The 22865-nt window shown below is 42.8% G+C and overlaps 1 protein-coding gene across 2 annotated transcripts in view; it reads left to right on the plus strand.

Annotated features, from left to right (window-relative positions):
- Positions 1–22865, plus strand: part of LOC126291900 (uncharacterized) — a 388268-nt gene that overhangs the window by 362461 nt on the left and 2942 nt on the right. For both annotated transcript variants that reach the window (XM_049985628.1, XM_049985629.1), the window contains exons 12-14: positions 5934–6107; positions 8743–8943; positions 18961–19203. In XM_049985628.1, the coding sequence (XP_049841585.1) occupies positions 5934–6107; positions 8743–8943; positions 18961–19203 (618 nt within the window). The remainder of the gene's footprint in view (positions 1–5933; positions 6108–8742; positions 8944–18960; positions 19204–22865) is intronic.

Raw genomic sequence — 22865 nt, forward strand, 5'->3', positions numbered from 1 at the left:
AAGAGATGAGGAACACTGTGTGAAATAACTGCAGAAACCAGTGTGGGATGCACAACATACTTATCAGTTAGGAATTTGCAGCAAAATTTTGCATTACAGGCTATGGCAGCAGATGACCTTCATGAGCCCCTTTGCTAACAGCATGACATCACCTGCAGCGCCTCTCCTGGTCTCGTGACCATACTGTATCAGTTGGACCTTAGGTGACTGGAAATCTGCGGCATGGTCAAATGAGTCCCAGTTTTGGTTGGTAAGAGCTGATGGTAAGGTCTGAGTGTGGCGCAGCCCCTATGAAGCTGTGGATCCAAGTTGTCAACAAGGCACTGTGCAAACTAGTGATGGTTCCAAAATGGTGTGGGCTGTGTTTACATGGAATGAACTGGATCCTCAGATGTTCGACCATTTGAAGGCCATTTGCAGCCATCCAAGGATGTGATATTCCCAAACAAATTTATATATATGTGTGTTGTGTCACTGGGCTACAATAGTACGTGATCGGTTTGAAAATGCTATGTCCTTGACTGTTACCTCCACTGTGGCCATGGTCTTGAGATGGCTTTGCCATCTTTCTTCAAAGGGAAGAGGAATGCCCTGTACCTCAAGTGCTCAATATTCCGGCATGACACCACAAAGCAATGCTCTGCGTATTGCCGCCACACCAGGTGCCTGCAGCTGACACTGTTGGACTTCACTGTGCCATACGCTGTTGCAGGGAGGGTGCCGCGATCACAGGACAGCTGGCACTATTTTGCATCCATAAAGCCACTTGACATCGGCTATTTCCAAATACCCCTATGCCGGGTGGCCTATATAGGACTGCCTCCTGCAGCTCTCCAGGGGTGTGAGCTCATGAGTGTGCTGCCAAGTAAACAACAAGTCACCAATACAGCACTTCCAGGCGAAGACAATGCGAGTGCACCACCAATTGGGATCACAACTGATTCCGACCTTGGAGAGCAATCGATGGTGACAGACTGTGTGCTAAGATCAGAATGATCTCGCTTGTTCTTTGTAGGTATTCAGTTTCTGTTGTCCATATTTTCTTGTTGCTTCATTAGAGAAATAAATTTTGTAGTTCAAGGCTACCTGGGAACTGCCCTCTTTCTACATGCACCATCCCACAACAGGACATATCCAAAAACATTCTGTACTACTCAAATGAATAGTTTGGCCACCCAAATTACCCAACATGAATCCCATCGAACATTTATGGGTGTAATTGAGAGGTCAGTTCATGCACAAACTCGTGCAACACTTTTGCAATTTTGGTCGGCTATAGAGGCAACATGGCTCAATATTTCTGCAGGGGACTTACAGTGACTTGTTGAGTCCATTCCACATAGAGTTTCTGCACTACATCAGGCAGGAGGAGGTCCGAGATGATATCATGAGGTATCCCATGACTTTTGTCATCCAGTATAATTATACGCTGTCCATTTAGTCTCATCATGTTTTTTGTTACTGCACACAACCACACACACCTGCAAATGACATTAAGACCAGGTCCATACTCCCATTTATCTGTTATCTATGCATGTCTGTGTCCATATCTTCATTTCAGTCTGTGTGACAAATAGTTCAACATCTAACTCTTCATGAGGGGCTGCTGACTGAGATAAAGTGGTGTGACTTTGGTATTATGCTCTAGAATCACCGGTGTGATTATTATTATTATTATTATTATTATTATTATTATTATTATTATTATTATTATTATTAACCTCAACTCGGAGATCTCTAAGTAATCTTTCACTGTCAGCTATGCAATTTTTAAGACATAAGGTTTGACTGCCTTTTTAAATAAATGTAGTTTCAGCAACTCTCTCATCTCCTTGGCAATATGTTCTTCATTTTTATCTCTGATAGGAAATGCTGTTTAAAGTTCTTATGTTTGTTTTTCCTTCCTGAATATAAATCCAAGGTTCCTCTTGTGCCACAATTGTGTGCACTGTATATCTATTGGTAATGTACTTATCATTGTTTCTCCTTATGTGCATAATAATAATTCATTTAACACAATATGGATACCCATTTTTTTTTAATATTTATTTGCAGTGAGCTCGACTACTGCTGTTAGTTATTATCCTTACAGGCCTTTTCCCCAGTTTGGACAATGTATCCATGTTTTGTACATTTCATCCTTAGAAAAATGTCTCACAGCTATGAAATGAATGTACATAGGAGTAGTATGTCACCACAAAGCCCTGACTTTTGCACTCTGATGATAGCATCCAAGGGCCATAACATGCTGCTCACAATCTATTTGCCAATATCTTTGTGTTCATTCAATGTCAGCTGAAAATCAATACTCATCACTAAAAACTAGAGTTACCACATTTAAAAAGATAAGTTGTCTTCTGTGTGTAAGCTGAAATTCGTGCTGTTTCTTTTATATATATTCATTGTTAATTTGTTACATATTGTCTAACTGCACACATCCTGTAGGGTTCCATATGTCTTCTAACCAGGAGATCTGGTGTTTTACCAGTGACTATAATGTTGTCATCAGCAAGTCGAATATTTTCTATGTGTTTTATATTGTGTGAAAAGTCACTGATATACACTGGCTCTCTGAGTGAGGTGGCAAAGTGCTTTGCACACTGGACTCACATTCGGGAGGACGATGGTTCAATCCCACGTCCGGTCATCACAATTTAGGTTTTGCGTGATTTCCCTAAATTGCTCCAGTCAAATTCCAGGATGGTTCTTTGAAAGGGCACAGTCAACTTCCTTCCCCATCCTTTCCTAATCTGGTGAGACCGATGACCTCGCTGTTTGGTCTCTTCCCCCAAATGACCCAACCCATATACACTGGCTGTTGATAAAAGTGAAGCACACTGGAGGAGAAAACGAAATTCCATGAGTCGAGATATTTCAGCGATTACAATATCTAGCAAAATTTACAAGCAACTTGGCACTGTGACAATATTTATCAGTACGATATTGCATAACCTCTGACCTGGATGTGTGCACTGAGTCAGTCAAGAAGTGTGTCATGAAATCATTGTAGACTTTCCTGAGGCAAGCTAGCTCACAACTGTTGTGCTGTTCCTCACTATCATGAACACTGGCCCTGGAACGGAGTTGACATCTGAGCTGATCCCACATATGTTCTAATGGGGACAAATAGTGATAACTTGCCAGTCACGGGAGTACCTCACCATCATGCACAGTTCATAGAAACACGTGCCACATGTCGACGAGCACTGTCCTCCTATTGGAAAATTGCACTGCGATACTGTCACACGAGAGGTAACATGTGAGAATGCACAATGTCTGACTGTACCATTGTCCTGTCGGAGTTTCCCAATCTCTACCAGCCGAGACACAAAGTCACACCCGGTAGCTTCCCACATCACGATGGCAGGAGTAATGTGTCTGTGCCTACCCAAAATGTTGGAAGAAATGGACCTTTCCCCAGGTCACCACCATACCCTCTGATGCCGATCATCAGGAATAGTGCACAACCGTGATTCGGCACTGGCCCCAGTGTGATACCGTTGCACTGGCCCCGTGTGATACCGTTCACCAGCAGTCCGTGCTTCCAGATCTCGACACCACTCCACATGTAGCCATTTGTGTTGTGATGTTAATGGCAGCCTATACGAGAGACAGTAATTTCTTAGTCGAGCTGTCGCTAATCTCCAAACAGTGGTGAGAGATGACACGGACTGTTGCAGGGAGTCTATTACTCGTTCTCAGATGGCAGGCACAGATGTGGAGGGTTTACAACACACTCACTGCACATTATGGTGATCCTCTCTTATGGTGGTCAGACTCCCAGTGAGACCCCTTTCAAACTCTTCCAGATGCCAATAATACTGTCTCTCATGAGTGCATAGCATTGCTGTGTCCTTCAGTGACCACTTGACATCTGACACTGCTCACACCCCTTTTATTCCAGTCAGGCCTGTTAACAGCACTAAATGTGACTAACAAAAATGCAGTATAATGGCTGTTCTACTTGTTACAGAGAATTGCAGCTCCAACCATTTACATATCTGCCGACAGTGTGTACATGTGCAAAGTTACATTGACTTCCGACCATGTCTTCTGGGTGGTTAACTTTTGTTTGTCAGACAGTGTATATTAAAAACAGAATTAGTCCTGACATATTCTATTGAGAAACATCTACGGTAATATCTTCAGGGTATGATAATTGTTTCAGTCAAAATTGAGCATCATTTGAAGTGTAGAGCACCTCTAACCTTATGTACCATATTTTCTAAGAGTGACTGGAACCTTTCATTAACTAATTCTCCTATACCTAGTGCTTCTAGTTTGTTTAGTAATATTTGATTTGATTGTCAACCATGTGAGAACTCTTTGATAAATCTAAAAATATACCTATTACACAGTCAGTATGAATTGTTTGGAAATTTTGTGGCAGGTCTCGAACACAAAACCTTTCCTTTTGCGGGCAATGTTCTTACAAGTTTAGAAGGTGGGAGAAAGGTAGTGACAGAAGTAAAGCTGTGGGGGCAGATCATGGATATTGCCCAGATAGCTCAGTTGGTAATGGTACTGGTCGTGAATAGGAAGGTTTTGGGTTAAGTCCCAGTCTGGCACAAAATTTAATCTGGTAGGAAGTTTCAAGTGAAACACTAATTACTGTATTTCTCTGTAGTCATCCAAGAAGGTAAATTTTTCGGGCCAGACTTGTAGAGAAGTTATAAACTCTATTGTGTCATAAGAAAAACTAGAAGCACTGTGTCAGTGTGTGACTGGCAGATTTTTTTCAAATATGACTGATTTTAAACTTATAAATAGTTTACCTTACAATCTGTTCTTGTTAAACTGTAGCTCCTAAACTGATAAGTTACTTTGAGACAATAGGAATTGTTTATGAATCTTAAATCAGCCTTACATGAAAAATCTTTGTAATCTCAATCTGCTAAATAAAAATCCCTCATTCAGACATGTAAATTAATGGTCAGGGTCTTACATTTTTTCAGTTAATGTTCACTGTGTCTTCTATTGTCAGATGTTCACTCTGGATGCTGTTATTTCATTTTATGTAACATTCAAATAGTTTCCAAAATAAATTTATATATCTTGAAATAATAAGTTGCCTACTGTCTTTAACAGTGTGGTATATTAGTTCAACAGTATACATCAACCTTGTTGCCCAAGATCCTATTAAGATTTCATATTACTGTTCAAGATATATTTTTGAAGCTCTATGCATGAATAATCTTTACAATAAATCTTTCAAAATTGGCCTTTAACAAGTGGCATAATTCTGATCTTTTATGTGGAGTGATGCAGATTTCACAGAGTTATCATAACTAGCAAGGTCTGCACAAGCAGAAATAAGTGGGGCAAGAAACACTGTGTATCATAGGTGCAGCCACTGTCAGTTGTTTCAGCCCACCCAGAATTTCTTCTGTATGAGACAAACCATGCAATACACGCTTCAGTAGAATTCACTCTCACAGAGTTAACACATAGAAACATGACAAACATGTCCATTAACTCCTTTTGTTAATTTTACCCTACAGAAGTCCATTTTACATTGGTCAACAGTAGAGGATCGTTTCACTACATGCTACACATGCAGTTCATAAATAATCAGAAAAGCTTTTATCAAACATGTACCTGAAAAGGAGAGGCAGTCTGAAGTCTTGTGAAAGATAGGAAGATTAAGGTTTAAGATCCCACTTGGACTGTGTTTTCTCGAAACAAAGCACTCTGGAATTTTCCATGAGCAATATAGAGAAACCATGGGAAATGTAAATGTGGAAGGCTGGATGGGGATTTGATTACATATCATCACCCCTTTATTTCTTTTTTTCAATTAAAAATAAAATTATTTATTGCAGCATAAATGAAGAGAGGAATTTTGTGTACATCACTATTGGTCGTAACACTATTTCGTGTCTGCCCACAGTACAGTGGAACAAAAAACTGCAAAATAAAACATTGTGTTCCAGAACGGCCAAGTGGAATGCAGCCCTGTGGAGTGCACACTGCAGTGCTACCACCCACAGCTCACGCCTGGTGAGTGCTGTCCCCTGTGCAAGGGTTGCCAGTACGGCAGCCGCACATACGACGATGGCCAGCTGTTCCCGCACCCATCGCTGCCCTGCACCACCTGTGTCTGTCAGGTATGGGTGTGCACACATCTGCTTCACTCAGCTCAGAACATGGCAAAGATGGTTCTGGTGTCTTTCCTAGACTAAAGACACGCTTTTTTGCCAGAATTCAAAAGGCAGTTCACAGAGTGGCGATATTTGAACTCTCCTGCAAGTAAGTTAAAGACAAAGCCATCTGCAGGCAAAGTGATATGCACTGCCTTCTCGGATACAAATGGTATGGTTCTTTTCAGTGTCTCCAAGAGTAAAGTAAGTAAAGCAAGCCTCAATAACTGTCAGTTCAGAACACTACACTGCCACACTGCTTGGGCTGGAAGCCTGAATTTCCAGTGTCAGGCATAAAAGAAGACAAACTTCCAATCAAAACACAATAATGCTCGGCCCCACAACAGTTTTGTGACTGTGGAACTCATTGCCATATTTGACTAGAGTCTCTGACCACATCCACCATACATTCCTGAGTTGCTGTCATCAGAGTTCCATCTCTATGGGCATGCACAAGATGTACTACATTGCCAACATTTTCCAGACTCAGATGCTGTAACTGGAGCTGTAAGGCAGTAGCTAGCCTCAGTCAGTTGAGGTCTTTATGAGTGCAGTGTGCAGTCTCTTCTTCATCATCGGCAAATGTGCATAATGAATGGTGATGACCATGTGGAAATGTGACAGTATGTTGCTGAAATACTTCACTATGCAATTGTGTTCCTGTCATTTCTACAACTTTTGTAGTTTTTGTGAAAATAAATGGGAGGCACTAGTTTTGGAATGACTTTCACACTTTCTGATAACATTTACCTTGTAAACATCACAATTAATTAAGGCCTTGCTTTCAAAATTATCATCATTCAGACAGTAATTAATGTCTCGTTAATTCCTAAGGTGTAGTTAGTATGAGGGTCACTCCAAAAGAGATGCACACTATTTTTTTTTTTAAATCCATCTTTTATTCTACATGTTTGAAAGTTTCACAGTGTGTAGATACATGCTTTAGGAACAATATTTTCATTTCTCCACATAATTTCCATCCCTCTCAACTGCCTTACGCCATCTTGGAACCAGCACCTGTATACCACCCACACGGTAAAATTCTGGACCAACCTCCACTGATTGCCTATTCGTCTCTGATGAAAAATGATGGAGCCATGTGTCATCACCTGTCACAATTCTTCCAAAAAAATCATCTCCATAATTCTTGTACTGTTCCAAAAGTTCACTGCACACTGTTTTTATTGCTTCTTTGTGAGCCACTGACAACATCCTGGGGACCCTCCTGGCACAAACCTTTTTTAATGCCAACACTTTCAGTATTCTGCAAACACTTCCTTCCCCTATCTCAACATAGCATGACGATTAGTTCACTGTGATGCGTCTGTCAGCAGTCACCAATTCGTCAACTCTCAGCACATTGTCTGGAGTGCGAGCAGTAAGAGGCCTGCCACTGTGAGGACAATCATCAGTATTGCCGTGCCTGCTTTCATCATGTAACCTGCTTGCCCATCGACTAACTGTACTGCAATTGACAGCAGCATCTCCATACACCTTTTACAACCTCTTATGGATGTTTCCCACTGTCTCGTTTTCACATCACAGGCATTCCAGGAATTCTATGACAGCATGTTGCTTCTGACGAATGTCAAGTTTAGCAGCCATCTTGAAGACATGTTGTGATGGCGCCACTCACGGAAACAGGTCGAACTAAGTTTGAAAACAAGCAGGAAGGATGTATCTATACACTCTAAAACTTACACACATGCAGAATGAAAATTGTATTTTTACGAAAATAATGTGCATTTCTTTTGGAGTGATACTCGTATTACTGGGGAATTTAAATGCATAGACGAACTTGATGTGTAAAATAAATGCTTGTGCCTTAAAATTTCAACCACACTCAAAAAATTTTGCTGGAACATTGACCTACACTGATTTGAAGTAATAATGAATATGTCATGTGAACTGAAACTTTGTGCAAGACTGGAACTCAAATCTGGATTCCCTCTTTATCACAAGCAATCACATTCACCGTTAAGCTATTTGATCACACTTCCAGGCTTCACTCAAACTTTCATTGTCACTCAAGCTTCCATCACAACCAATGGGATGTATGGGATTATCTGTATTGGTGGGACAGAGCCAGTGGAGAATTGTTGCTCGGTTGCCACAAGGAATATACAGGATGAACCAGAACTTGACCGACAAGCTTTCGGAGGTGATAGTATGGACCGAAACGAGAAAGAAGTCCAGTAAAGATAGGCTCTAAAGTGCATACCTTAAGAGCCATGAACACTTGTTCATCTTTGCTACTGTGAAACTTATCCCTTCTATTGAACAAGTCCTCATAACTCATAAGGTTGTTGGACAGAGGCACAATAAAAAGAAAAAGAAAAATTACATCCACGTAACTGAGGTGAGTCACATAGGACACCTATAAAGTATTTTAAAAATTTGGAAATTTCTTTTACGTTCAAATGCTTATTAATGTGTCCCTGTGCCTTTAATATTTGTAGCCATTTGTAGTTGTCATATTCGTTTTGAGTTTCCTTATATACGATTCTCAGTCAGTGATATAACCGTTGCACAAGAGGTCGCATTTTGACACAGTCTCGTTTTTATGTAGATCGTTTGTGTAGACTTTTCTGCTCTCACCCAGCAAGGAAACATCACATGCTATCCAGAGGTGTGTCCAGTGGCCAACTGCTCACACCCCCTGCTGGCTCCCTCTGGGGGCGACAACAGCGGCAGCTGCTGCCCCCGCTGCCTGCACTGCCTCCTCGAGGGACAGAGGCTGCTGCACAGCACCTCCATCCTCCTGCTGTCTGCCAACACCACCTGCCACAACTGCTCCTGCTATGTAAGTGCACAGAGGTACACGTATCTGAGTTAACATAGATGCTTTGGGTTTCATATTCTATCTTTTACCTGTGTCCAGTCCTTCTGAATATCTCTCTCTCTCTCTCTCTCTCTCTCTCTCTCTCTCTCTCTCTCTCTCTCTCTCTCTCTCTCTCTCTCTCACACACACACACACACACACACACACACACACACACACACACACACACACACCCTTCCCCTTCCCCTTCCCCTTCCCCTTCCCCTCCCCCTCCCCCTCCCCCTTCCACTGCCCCTCTCTATCCTTGTCCCCTTCCCCCTCCCATTCCTCACCCTCTCAAGCACCCCCAACCCAATCCCCATCCTTCACTAAACCTCCCCACACCCCCTAACCACCCACCACCCTTCCCCCACTCCTAAACCTCTGTCATCATTCTCAACCTCACCACTTTCTCTGTTTTTGACACGAGGGGGAAAAGTTGTGGAACTATTATTTCAGGTCATCAATGGCCTTATTTTGTTGAATAAATCAGTTCTCACAAGATCACAGAAGTTAAGCAACATCGGAGTTGGTCAATATTTGGGTTGATAACCACCTGTGTACCCCACATGCTGGTGGCAGCTCGCCATTTTCCCTACAGCAAAGGGTAGGAGAAGTGGTAGCATACTGTTTCTTATCACAAGACTTTGTGCCAGTGTCCTGGAACAAATTCCAAAGCTCTCTGCAGTGTCTGATGATATGAGGGCATGCGGCACTGTCATTGTGGTCTGTCAGTCGGATGGGTACGTTAAACTCTGTGGCCCACTAAAGTGCTGTTCGAGAAGAGTAGGATACGTGCTGGCAGTGGGTTTCACCCTCTTTCTTCTCTCATCATCATCATAGTCTGCCACAAACATGACATCACACTACACATCAATTAGTGTCAGCTACACTTATCAGGTACATTTACACACACAACTCTCCCACTTCACAAAGTAAAGGTGCCATTGTGTGTGAAGAACAAAGAAAAGCTTTCCACTTAAGTGGCTACATCTGCTCTTTTAAGTCTCCTAGCCAACAACTTTGCTGTGTGAGAATGGCTGAAAGGTTGGCAGTCAAAACTTAGGAACATGAATTAAAAGTACACAGGGTTTGCATCTGAAAAAGATGGGACTTTAATTTGAAGTTGGTGTCAAATCTCGGAAGGCCTAATATAATTCAGTTGCATCAAACAGTGGAAAGTCCAGAGTGGAAGAACAATAATATTATGAAAAGGATAGGTTGCTAAAAAAAGGACTTTCAGCCAAAAGCTTAGATTTATAGCAGTCCTTTCATTGTGCCTGTCTGTGTCTCACGGTGTCCTTTTTCAGGCGAGTAGCAGCCTATCCCATTTAATTGCATCAAAAGTTCACTTGAGAAAACTAAAAACAATGTGAGACAGCATTGCTATCCAGTCCTTACCTCCAACTGGCTAAATGTTTAGTACTGCTGAAAAAAGTATCAAAGTAAAAGTGAGACACTACCTAACTTTCACAACAAGAGTTTGACAAGCTGGGGATGTTTGGAAGGACTCAGACACCAGAATGAGAGGGAGCCACCTATAATGAGATAAACATAAATAAAGAGGGAGGAGTGAGAGGGAGGAGGAGGCCAAAGTATCTGTCTGCTCTCTGACAAAGCACTAATCATTCTAAAAGCTAGGGCTTAGGTGTGGGTGCATCTGTAGTACTAAATATTTTACCCTTTAGTGGCCAGCTATTGTGTCTAATATTTTTTAATACACTCCTGGAAATGGAAAAAAAGAACACATTGACACCAGTGTGTGAGACCCACCATACTTGCTCCGGACACTGCAAGAGGGCTGTACAAGCAATGATCACACGCACGGCACAGAGGACACACCAGGAACCGCGGTGTTGGCCGTCGAATGGCGCTAGCTGCGCAGCATTTGTGCTCCGCCGCCGTCAGTGTCAGCCAGTTTGCCATGGCATACGGAGCTCCATCGCAGTCTTTAACACTGGTAGCATGCTTCAACAGCGTGGACGTGAACCGTATGTGCAGTTGACGGACTTGAGCGAGGGTGTATAGTGGGCATGCGGGAGGCCGGGTGGATGTACCGCCAAATTGCTCAACACGTGGGGCATGAGGTCTCCACAGTACATCGATGTTGTCGCCAGTGGTTGGCGGAAGGTGCACGTGCCCGTCGACCTGAGACCGGACCGCAGCGACGCACGGATGCACGCCAAGACCGTAGGATCCTACGCAATGCCGTAGGGGACCACATCGCCACTTCCCAGCAAATTAGGGACACTGTTGCTCCTGGGGTATCGGCAAGGACCATTCGCAACCATCTCTATGAAGCTGGGCTACGGTCCCACACACCATTAGGCCATCTTCTGCTCACGCCCCAACATCGTGCAGCCCGCCTCCAGTGGTGTCGCGACAGGAGTGAATGGAGGGACGAATGGAGACGTGTCGTCTTCAGTGATGAGAGTTGCTTCTGCCTTGGTGCCAATGATGGTCGTATGGTGTTTGGCGCCGTGCAGGTGAGCGCCACAATCAGGACTGCATACGACCGAGGCACACAGGGCCAACACCCGGCATCATGGTGTGGGGAGCGATCTCCTACACTGGCCGTACACCTCTGGTGATCGTCAAGGGGACACTGAATAGTGCACGGTACATCCAAACCGTCATCGAACCCATCGTTCTACCATTCCTAGACCGGCAAGGGAACTTGCTGTTCCAACAGGACAATGCACGTCCGCATGTATCCCGTGCCACCCAACGTGCTCTAGAAGGTGTAAGTCAACTACCCTGGCCAGCAAGATCTCCGGATCTGTCCCCCATTGAGCATGTTTGGGACTGGATGAAGCGTCGTCTCACGCGGTCTGTACGTCCAGTACGAACGCTGGTCCAACTGAGGCGCGAGGTGGAAATGGCATGGCAAGTCGTTCCACAGGACTACATCCAGCATCTCTACGATCGTCTCCATGGGAGAATAGCAGCCTGCATTGCTGCGAAAGGTGAATATACACTGTACAGTGCCAACATCGTGCATACTGTGTTGCCTGTGTCTATGTGCCGGTGGTTCTGTCAGTGTGTATCTGACCCCAGGAATGTGTCAATAAAGTTTCCCCTTCCTGGGACAATGAATTCACTGTGTTCTTATTTCAATTTCCAGGAGTGTATAAATAAATTGCATATGTACCAGTTTGTGGGGTACCAATTGCATAACCAGAGCTTTCTTACTGATGTGAACTTAAACAATTTGTGAATTTTCGTGCCAGTCCATGTAATGGTCAGTGAAGTGACAAAGTATTGATTGTGATGATTCACAAGGCAAGTTCTCAAACTGAAATCTAAATATTCATAGCAAATGACTCTTCCTCTATGGCAGACTGAATATACTCTGTTTTTTCCCACATTGGATTGTTTTCAATTAGTTGCACGTCAAGAAACAGCAACTTGGAAGTGACAGTAACAAAAACAAAATTAAAAATGCATTAGGAAAGCATATAAGCACATGACAAACTGCCACCAGTTGCACCATAATAGTACAACTTTTCACTCCAATAATAAAAATAATTAATGTTCCCACTTTCAGTCTGGTAGTTAGATGACAGAACTGTAGTACTCTGTGACAATCTGAATAAAACCTAAATCAAACGATGAAAAATCCAGGACGGAATATAACAATATTATGAGAAAGAAAGTAACTATTCACCATATAGCAGAGATGTTGAGTTGCAACAAAAAGATTGTTGGAAAGTGAGTTTCAGCCAACAAGACCATTGTTGAAAATAGACAAAACACACACACAAATGCCACACAGACTACAAGCAGCAGTGCATGATGGGAGAGGCAACCAGGTGGTGGAGGTAAGCAGTAAACAGGGGTGGGGGATGACAAACAACAATGTTATCTGTCTACATGAATGGCCACAACAGACAGTGGCCAAGAAACAGCTGGACTGCCCCATTGCTGAGCTTGCTGCCCAGTATGACGTTCTTCATTCCAGTTACCGCTTCACAGCCTGCGCCACACAGATCCTTCCAACCAACACCAGCTTCCAACTTTTCTGTATTGCGCAGGTGGGAACTCCCCCTGCAATATATCCTATGTTCAGAATAGAGATGGAGGGACTAAGAATGTGATTTATATATATTGGAAACTGATTTTAAAAATAGCTGTCTGAAGAATTAAAAGAGAAATTTTGAAAGAATGATTGAAAAAAAATTGGAAGGTACACCTATTCTGAGTGAACTTTAACTGTCTCTAATATTCTATACATATATTCAGCATTTAACATTCATAAACTTATATACATCCTTTCCTTGTTACCACCATTGTACATGGAGATTGGTATGACAATACTGATCTGGATCGCCCCTCCTCTGCTCGTGCAAATTCTTCTTGTTAGTTACAATCCTCTTGATGCAGGATTCTCGGCACGTCGCTAAGAGATGAACAAATGGGTATCATCATCATGAATGAACAAATAAACTTTGCTATTTTGATAAATGTCTTTAATACTTTCTAAGACACAACCACAATATAAACTTCTGAACAATACCAATGTGGAGAAAATTTTGCACCATAGATAACATTGACATACAAACAAAAGAGATAGCGAGATGCTCTTCCATTTTTTAATTTCTTTAGATTCATCTGTCTGTTACTGTAAGTTGTAGTGGGTGGACATGTGACGAGTTCCTCTGCATTGGTATTGTTCAAAAGTGTGTATTCTGATTGTGCATTAGAAAGTTCTGGATCGCCCCTCCTCTGCTCATGCAAATTCTTCTTGTTAGCTATGATCCTCCTGATGCAGGATCCTTGGCACACCACAGAGAGATGAACAGATGAGTATCATTGTCATGAATGAATGAATAAACTTTGCTATCTCAGTAAGTGCCTTTAATACTTTCTAACATACAATCAGAATACACACTTCTCAACAATACCAATGCAAAGGAACTTGTCATATAAATATTTTAAAAAATGCTGTGACTTGCCAAGTGAGAAAGCGCTGGTAGATAGACACAATAAAAAAAACACACACACACATACAAATTTCAAGCTTTCGCAACCCATGGTTGCTTCATCAGGAAAGAGGGAAGGAGAGGGAAAGACAAAAGGATGTGTCTGCTTCTGTCTGTATATATGTGGATGGATATGTGTGTGTATATACCTGTCACTTTTCCCCCCTAAGGTAAGTGTTTCTGATCTCAGGATTGGAATGACTCCTTACCCTCTCCCTTAAAACCTACATCCTTTCGTCTTTCCCTCTCCTTCCCTCTTTACTGATGAAGCAACCGTGGGTTGAGAAAGCTTGAAATTTGTATGTGTGTTTGTGTGTTTTTTATTGTGTCTATCTACCAGTGCTTTCTCGCTTTCTCACTTGGTAAGTCACAGCATTTTTTGAAATATATCTAAAAACAAAGCTGATGTGACTTACCAAACAAAAGTGCTGGCAGGTCGATAGACACACAAACACAAACATACACACAAAATTCTAGCTTTCGCAACCAATGGTTGCTTCTTCAGGAAAGAGGGAAGGAGAGGGAAAGACAAAAGGATGTGGGTTTTAAGGGAGAGAGTAAGGAGTCATTCCAATCCCGGGAACGGAAAGACTTACCTTATGGGGAAAAAAGGACAGGTATACACTCGCACACATACGCATGTATCCATCCGCACATACACAGACACAAGCAGACATTTGTAAAGGCAAAGAGTTTGGGCAGAGATGTCAATCAAGGCGGAAGTACAGAGGCAAAGATGTTGTTGAAAGACAGGTGAGGTATGAGCGGCGGCAACTTGAAATTAGCGGAGGTTGAGGCCTGGCGAATATCGAGAAGAGAGGATATACTGAAGTTCAAGTTCCCATCTCCGGAGTTCTGACAGGTTGGTGTTAGTGAGAAGTATCCAGATAACCCAGACGGTGTAACACTGTGCCAAGATGTGCTGGCCGTGCACCAAGGCATGTTTAGCCACAGGGTGATCCTCATTACCAACAAACACTGTCTGCCTGTGTCCATTCATGCGAATGGACAGTTTGTTGCTGGTCATTCCCACATAGAAAGCTTCACAGTGTAGGTAGGTCAGTTGGTAAACCACGTGGGTGCTATCACACGTGGCTCTGCCTTTGATCATGTACACCTTCTGGGTTACAGGACTGGAGTAGGTGGTGATGGGAGGGTGCATGGGACAGGTTTTACACCGGGGGCGTTTAAAAGGGTGGGAGCCAGAGGGTGGGGAAGGTGGTTTGGGGATTTCATAGGGATGAACTACGAGGTTATGAAGGTTAGGTGGATGGCAGAAAGACACTCTTGGTGGAGTGTGGAGGATTTCATGAAGGATAGATCTCATTTCTGTCCTCCATCACAGTGGGACCCAACTCCTCTTCCTCAAAATCACCCTCTCCAAACCTTCCAGGATACTAAAGTGTAGTATTGTTGGGCAATGAAGCAGTACTATTTAAAGTAGTTCATATTTGACAGGTATGGCACTGGATTATTCTCACCAGTAATACAACAATGGGAGTATTAATGGCATCATAGAGTCTCATTCTTTTGCTACTTCCAATGCACAAAGTGCCCTCCATTTGCTAAGTAGCAATTTTTTTGAGGCAAGAAAATTTCAAGAAAAAAAGGTAAATTAGAATCACAAACTTATTTTTGCCATGCTTAGAGACACTATACAAATATGTGATCTATGTGAATTTCAGAATGTTTACATAATTTGCATAAGAGGTAGAGACTTTAAGCTTCATATTTCTTAGGAGCTAAACATTGACAATATGGTAAAAAATGTCTTTTGTGGTATTTACACATAGCAAAGGCAATGAAGTACAAAAACTTGGAAAGATCTGTTACCATACAAGATATTTTGGTAACCAAAGAAAAATAAATATTTCATTCAGTGTGGTAGTTTTTGAGCTATGATATGAGAACTTCAAAGCTTTTTCCCAGTTTGGAAAACTTTATCTGTTTCATAAAATCAACTTAACTCAGACCCTAATCAAATTTAAGAACACTTTTGGATTAAAGGAGCCCGGAGACCACTCACCAAAAAGCAGAAGCATGAATCATCAGTAAGCACACAGAAAAAGAATGACAAATTGGTAGCTAGAATAAAATACACACACATACACATGGCTATTTCCCCACATGAACAGTGCCATTGCTGCATTTCAGCAGGTGGACCAGTTTGTGGAGTAGTGTTGGATGGGTGGTTAGAGGGAGAATGCGGTCAAGGAGTGGGATTCGGAATGTGGATGGCTAGTGGCTCAAAGGGAGGCAGCCAGTTTGTTGGCTTGGAAAACAGGAGGGAGAGGTGGCAGATACATGAGCTAGGCACGTGATGCTCACTTGTCGCAGCCAGTGGGGAGCAGTGAATGCTTCAGGTGACATGGAAACATGTACAGGGAGGAGGTGACAGGATGGAGGAAGGGGGAACTGTTGGGTAGAAGGTGTGGAGAGAGTGGGTTACTGGAGATTGAGGCCAGGAAAATTCCAGTAGTGAAGGATGTGTTCCAAAGATAGCTCCCATCTGGCAGTGGAGGGAAGGATCTGGCAGCCATTGAAATTGAGCATGTTGTGCCACCAAGTACTCTCCTTTGTTCTGTGAACAGTTTGGCAGCGGCCATTCACCATAGTGAACCATTGGTAGTCGCATCGACATAAAAAGCTTTGCTGCATTTACTGCAGAGTTGGTGTATAACATGGCCTCTTACACATGGCCCGGCCTCTGATGGGGTAGAATAAACCTGTGACAGGATTGGAGTAGAAACTGCTAGGTGGGTTGGTGGGTTGGGCAGGTCTTGCACCTTGGTGTAGACTAGACTTGGTCTAGACTAGCAAGCAAGCTGTGTAGATTAAGTGGGCAGCAGAACACCACTTTAGGAGGGGTGGGATGGGCCTTGATTACAATGTCCCTCATTTCAGAGCATGATGGGAGATAACTGAAGCTCTGACAAAGGATATGGTTCAGTTGTTCCAATCCAGGGTGATACTGGGTGTTGGGGAGGGGGGGACCTCCTTTATAAGATGATTCCTGGGGGTATCGGAAGAATTGGGGGAGTGTGTACTGGGTTTGGTTGTAGTGCCTATCTGTGAAGACCTCCACGAAACCTTCATTGTACTGGGCAAGGAAGTTCTTATCATTGCAGATTCATGGTCCATGGGCGGTTAGGCTGAATGGGAGGAATTTTTTGATGTGGAAGTGTTCATAGCTTTTGAAATGCAGGTACTCTTAGCTATTAGTGGGTTTGATGTGGACAGGCCAATGGCCTCGCTGTGGTGGTAACAACGGTTCATGTCAGATCACAGAAGTTAAGTGTTGTCACGCTGGGCTAGCACTCAGATGGGTGACCACCAGGTCTGGCGAGTGCTGTTGGCAAGCGGTATGCACTCAGCCCTTGTGAGGCAAACTGAGGAGCTACTTGATTGAGGAGTAGTGGCTCCGGGCTCAAAAACTGACAGACGGCCAGGAGAGCGGTGTGCTGACGGCATACCCCTCCACATCCACATCCAGTTATTCTTATGGGCTGAAGATGACATGGCGGCTGGTCTCTACCACTGGGCCTTCGTGTCCTGTTTCGGAGGAGTCATGTGGATAGAGAGGTGTGGATGGAACTATCAGAGAGGTGGAGGTCAATGTCCAGGAACCTGGCATGTTGGTTTGAAGAATAGGTGAAGTGGATGGGAGAGAAGGTGTTGAGGTTTTAAAGGAATGAATTTGGAGGCTGGGAAGGTTTCTTCTAGATGGCCCATAAACAGGTTGTCAAGGGAGGATGCTGGTGGCTGTGCTGCAGATTTGTTTCTATACCTCTCCTTCAAAGGAAAAGTAGTTGTGAGTCAGGATACAGTTGGTAAGGTGTGTAAGGAATGTGGTGGTGGAGAGTGGTAGCACTTGATAGCAGCAAGTCTGTGCCCATGAGGGATGTTGGTGTATAGGAGGGTGGGATCAACAGTGACAAGGAGGGATCCAGGAGGCAAAGAGGGGGGGGGGGGAGGAGGAGGGGAGAGGGAGGGGGAGTTGGTGAAGGAACTGGTTAGTATATTTGATGTGGAAGGCTAGGTTTGGGACAATTGGTTGGAGGTGTTGGTCAACAAGAACAGAAATTCTTTCAATGGGAGCAGTTGCCAGCTACAGTAGAATGTACAGGATTGTTGGTTTATAGGATCTTGGGGAGCATATGAATGTGGATGTGTGGAGTGTCGTTAGGGTGTGAAAGAAGATGGGCTCAGGGCAAAGGTTCTGGGAGTCATTCTTACAACACATCTTTTCCTGCTGCAATTTTCCTGCCCTCATTCTCTGATAACACACTGTCCCCACACTCTCCACCCAACAGTTTACGTTTCCTCTGCCGTGGCACGCCTTCCAATTTCATATCACCACATCACATCGTTTTCAGCATGTGCAACCCCCAATTGGCTCACATACCTAGTCTTTGTACCCGTCACCCCCTTCTCCCTCCCTCATGCATGCATACATGTGTAAATACGTGTGTGTGTGTGTGTGTGTGTGTGTGTGTGTGTGTGTGTGTGTGTGTGTGTTTACTATAGCTCAAAAAAAGGATTACTCCAAAAGCTAACAATTTGGTTTCTTTTTTTCTTTTTAATTGCACTTATTGACAACTCAAAGATTCTGATTTTTGGTAAGTGGTCTCCTTTAATTCAAAAGTATTTACACTCTACCAGACCTTTCCTACAACATTTAAAATTAAGAATAGATTTCTGACATGATTGGATGTACTGTATAGAGCTAATACAGACACGAATTTTAGAATTTTTACTCAATTTTTGTAGGAGATAGACTTTAATCTAATTTTCTGTCACCACAGAGAGCAACTTTGAACATTAAATGTCAGATGCCAACTACTTTAGTTGAGACTGTAGTTCTTCATAATTTACTGACTTTGCAGTCTCAGACTGTCTGTAATTTTTTCTGTAGTGTTATTGGTGAATAACTCACTATGCAATTCACAGTAACGAGACACAGATTTTTGGAGTCACCACACGGGACTACAGGCCCAAACTGTGCATCTTTCCACAGTACGGCAATGTGAGCTGCTCGCCCACACCCTGTGAGACGACATCGGGCTGCCGCCTGGAGAGCGGGGCAGTGGTGCCACTAGGCTCGCAGTTCTGGCCAGCGCAGGACGTGTGCACCGTCTGCCGCTGTAGCGAGGGCGGCCGCGCCCACTGCCATTCCGCCGACTGCCCCGGCCCCCCCTGCACGCATGGCGTCCTGCTGCCCAACAGCTGCTGCCTCGACTGCTCCAAGTGCGACTACCGAGTGAGTGGGCAGCTGCAGCGTGCCGATTAAATTATAATATTCTAATACTTGAGAACTGGAGTGTTTTATCAAAAATGAGTAAACTCCAGCAGCCAAGCACCGTTAATAAACAAAGCAATAACTGCTATAGAGAACATGCAGTTTTTGATAAGCCTATCAGCGGTGGTATCTGATGCGGAGGACGAACACACTAACGTATGCGTACTGATATCAATAACATGGAAGCATTTTGCATATACTAAAGCAGAAACATAAGATTATGGACATATTGTGAGCGTCCACAGTAAATGAAATCTCCACCAAGTATAAAATCTTTCTAATAACTGAAAATTTTGTAATCCATAAAAAATAGAAACCTATATTCAAAATCTAATTGTAACCCTGAACATATAAAGACTTATATCACCATGATAGTATCTGTTTTGTCTTGCCCCTGCAGTACAGAGTTCATAAAGTGTGCATGTTATAACTGTCCCACCATCCCTAGCATCAGACCAGTCACAGACATTTCATACACTATAAAAGTCTTGGCCACATTTAAAAACAGCCATATCATAAATCATCTATGCTGCAGTATTCTTTGTGGACATGATAAGTAACAAACTGTCTACTTGTACAATACAAATGGTTTAATGGCTACTTCACTATGCAAGCCATTTGGATGCTCCCTTTGAGCAAAGTTTCTCTGAGCTATGCAGGTGGGAATTCCCCCACCAGCGTATCCTGTGCTCTCGTAGTCCTCCTGGCCTAAACCTCTGCTAATCTGATCCCCACTCCTCACCTTACCTTTTCCTTTCTCTCCTCTGTGCCCACTACTCCCTCCTTCTCCAGATCCTGCACTGCTTTCTCCTCCCCCATGCAGGTCCTCTCTCTCTCTCTCTCTCTCTCTCTCTCTCTCTCTCTCTCTCTCCTCTCTCCTTTCTCATCTCCCCCCCCTTTCTCATCTCCCCCTTTTCCTTCTCTCCAACCATTGCCCCCTCTCACTCTTCCCCCTCTCCCCCTTTCTCCGTCTCTATTTCTTTCTCACCCTTTCTCTCTTCCATCAATGTCTCCCCCTTCATCACTACACTCATCTCCTCCCCCCCCCCCTTTCTGTTTTCCTACTCCTTCCTCCCTCCACCTCTTATATGCTCTATCTATTGAACTACATTTGTCTTCTTGTGCTGCCACAGATTCATTTGTTGAAAGACATGCCTCACACCATCTTGCTACCTTCTTCATGCATTCTTCCTTACCCTCACCAGCCTGATCTACCCAGACAACTGCCCTTTATAGGTATTGTGCAAGAAAGTTACCAATGAAATAGTCCTGTATTTCTGTATAAGCTATATACATGTACATGCTACAAAAACTGCAATAATGTAATCAACTACCAAGACATGAACAGATTTTGGTGTGAAATTATCCATAGGAAATCACATTGTAAAAAAGGAAAATTAGACAAAATTATTTGGAATCACTAAACAGGACAATCTCAAATGAAACACATGTGAAGATTCCTTAGGTTGTAAGATATTTAAAAACATATTTACTATAAATGTGATTAGCAAACATTGGTAGATATGCATGTGCTGAAATCTGCATGGTTTGCATTGAATTACTGATACGAAATCCCAATGTCTTGTTTTATATTTGGTGGGAGTTTGTTGAATACTTTTTCAGCTGAGTACATAACCACTTAGATCCACAAACAAGGAATCAAACTGTACATGATAATTAAATTTGTGTTTTGTATTGTAATCATGAAACCGTGCTTCAGCTGAAACTGATTTTTATCATCAGCAACAAAAGGCATTAAGGGATAAACTTACTAGGTTGTAAGTGTAAGAATTCCAAGATCCTTAAAGAGACTACTGCATGATGTGCAGCTAGCTACTGTACACAGTGTTCTCCTTACTCACCAATGCTCAACAAATTCATGCCAGGATGGTTCATTTCAAAGGTCATGCCCAATTTCCTTCCCTCTCCGTGACACTATCCGAGCTTGTGCTCCATCTGTAATGATGTCAACAGGATGTTAAACCCAATCTTCCTTCCTTTCCTTCACTCAACAAATTCTTTATGTCTGGTGTATTGCCCCAGGAGATCGCTCATTCATTCATTCATTCATTCATTCATTCATTCAGACATCATGTTCCATTAATCCTGTCATGAAGGGGAGCAGTGATGTGTGACAAATCAAGTTATACAGCAACAGACAATTTCTGTAAAGTAGAAATTATATCTAGTGCTGGTTCACTCACACAATGGCAACTGTGGTAATTATTTCTAGATTTCTTTACATTTATAGACATGTAGACTATTAGTGGAGAAGCAGGTACTTTGAGAAAATGCCATTCCCTTTCTCTGACACTGCTCACACCAATTTGCTCACCTTTTTCATAACTGTAGCACTTACGTAAATGTAAATAATGCTGCTCTTGTATGATGTGCTTGTCAAGTGTTTTTGAGAAATTTGGATTCAAAGCTTTATGAGCTTCATGCTGTACAAGATCACTAGCTGCAACATTAGGGCTAATTGCTAAGACAGTAGACTACAAATCTTTCCCTAATGCATTTGAGTTATGCCTCTGTCTTCATTTTTTACTGCACTGAACATCTGTACGGCTGCAGTAATGAAAAACTTTGTGATACGTTAGTGCCGAGATATAATCGAGGTATAATAAAGAACTGCAATGAAATAAACATTTATTTATTGATACACTCGTGTATGTTTCACAAATACAATGTACATTGTTCAGAGTAGGTATAGAGCAATATGACTTCAATACAATATGTGCATGAAAGTATGGATACATAAATGTTTATTTCATCACTATTCCTTATTATAGTTTGATTATTCTTCACTACAAATGGCCCACAATGATTATCATTATTATTACTGTTATTTTGGAGGGAAATATGGTTCACTGTAGTACTACAACTGTTTGTGGGAAGGTTAGAAAAAAAAGGATGAAACTTGAACACAGTATGGTCAAACTCATAGTATACTGCATTCGTGGTTGTGCTGAAGCCACTGCTTAAAAGCTTGTGATCTTGTAAGGCATTCAACAGCCTTGTAAAGCTTTGAACTTCAATTTGCTAAAATCTCTCGAGATGTGAATCGTACTATAGTGGCATTTCTTACAGCTATGTATGAACTACTACCAAACAATGGAAATTCTGGGGTGGAATAGTCACAATATGAAAAGAATATATCACTACTCATCCCAAACAGGAGGCACTGAGTGGCTGACAGGTACACTGAAAAAAGACCTGTAGATACTGCATTGTCAGCTACCAGCCAAGTCCTTCATCAGCCACAGACAAAACACACACATATTCATAGCTCGTACACACATGGAAACTGTTGACACTTGGCACTGAGATCTGACTACGATTGCATCTGCAGTCAGCAATTATCTTTCTTGGGAGGAGAGGGGGACAGGGAGGGGGAGAATAATAGGGCTATGGAGGAGGTATGGCATAGGCAGAGGGAGTGATCCTAGTTCTACCTGTGGAAATGTTCAGGTATGTGGTGGAGACAGGATGGGGCTGCTAGGTGCAGCATCGAGAGACTGTGCTTCGGGGCAAGTGGGCTGGGGAGCAAACGAGAGAAGGGGGAGAAGGAATATGCAGGTATATTAGTGGGATAGAAGGCATATGTAGTACCATAGTGGGAC

Source organism: Schistocerca gregaria, chromosome 9 (assembly GCF_023897955.1).
Source record: "Schistocerca gregaria isolate iqSchGreg1 chromosome 9, iqSchGreg1.2, whole genome shotgun sequence".
NCBI lineage: Eukaryota > Metazoa > Arthropoda > Insecta > Orthoptera > Acrididae > Schistocerca > Schistocerca gregaria.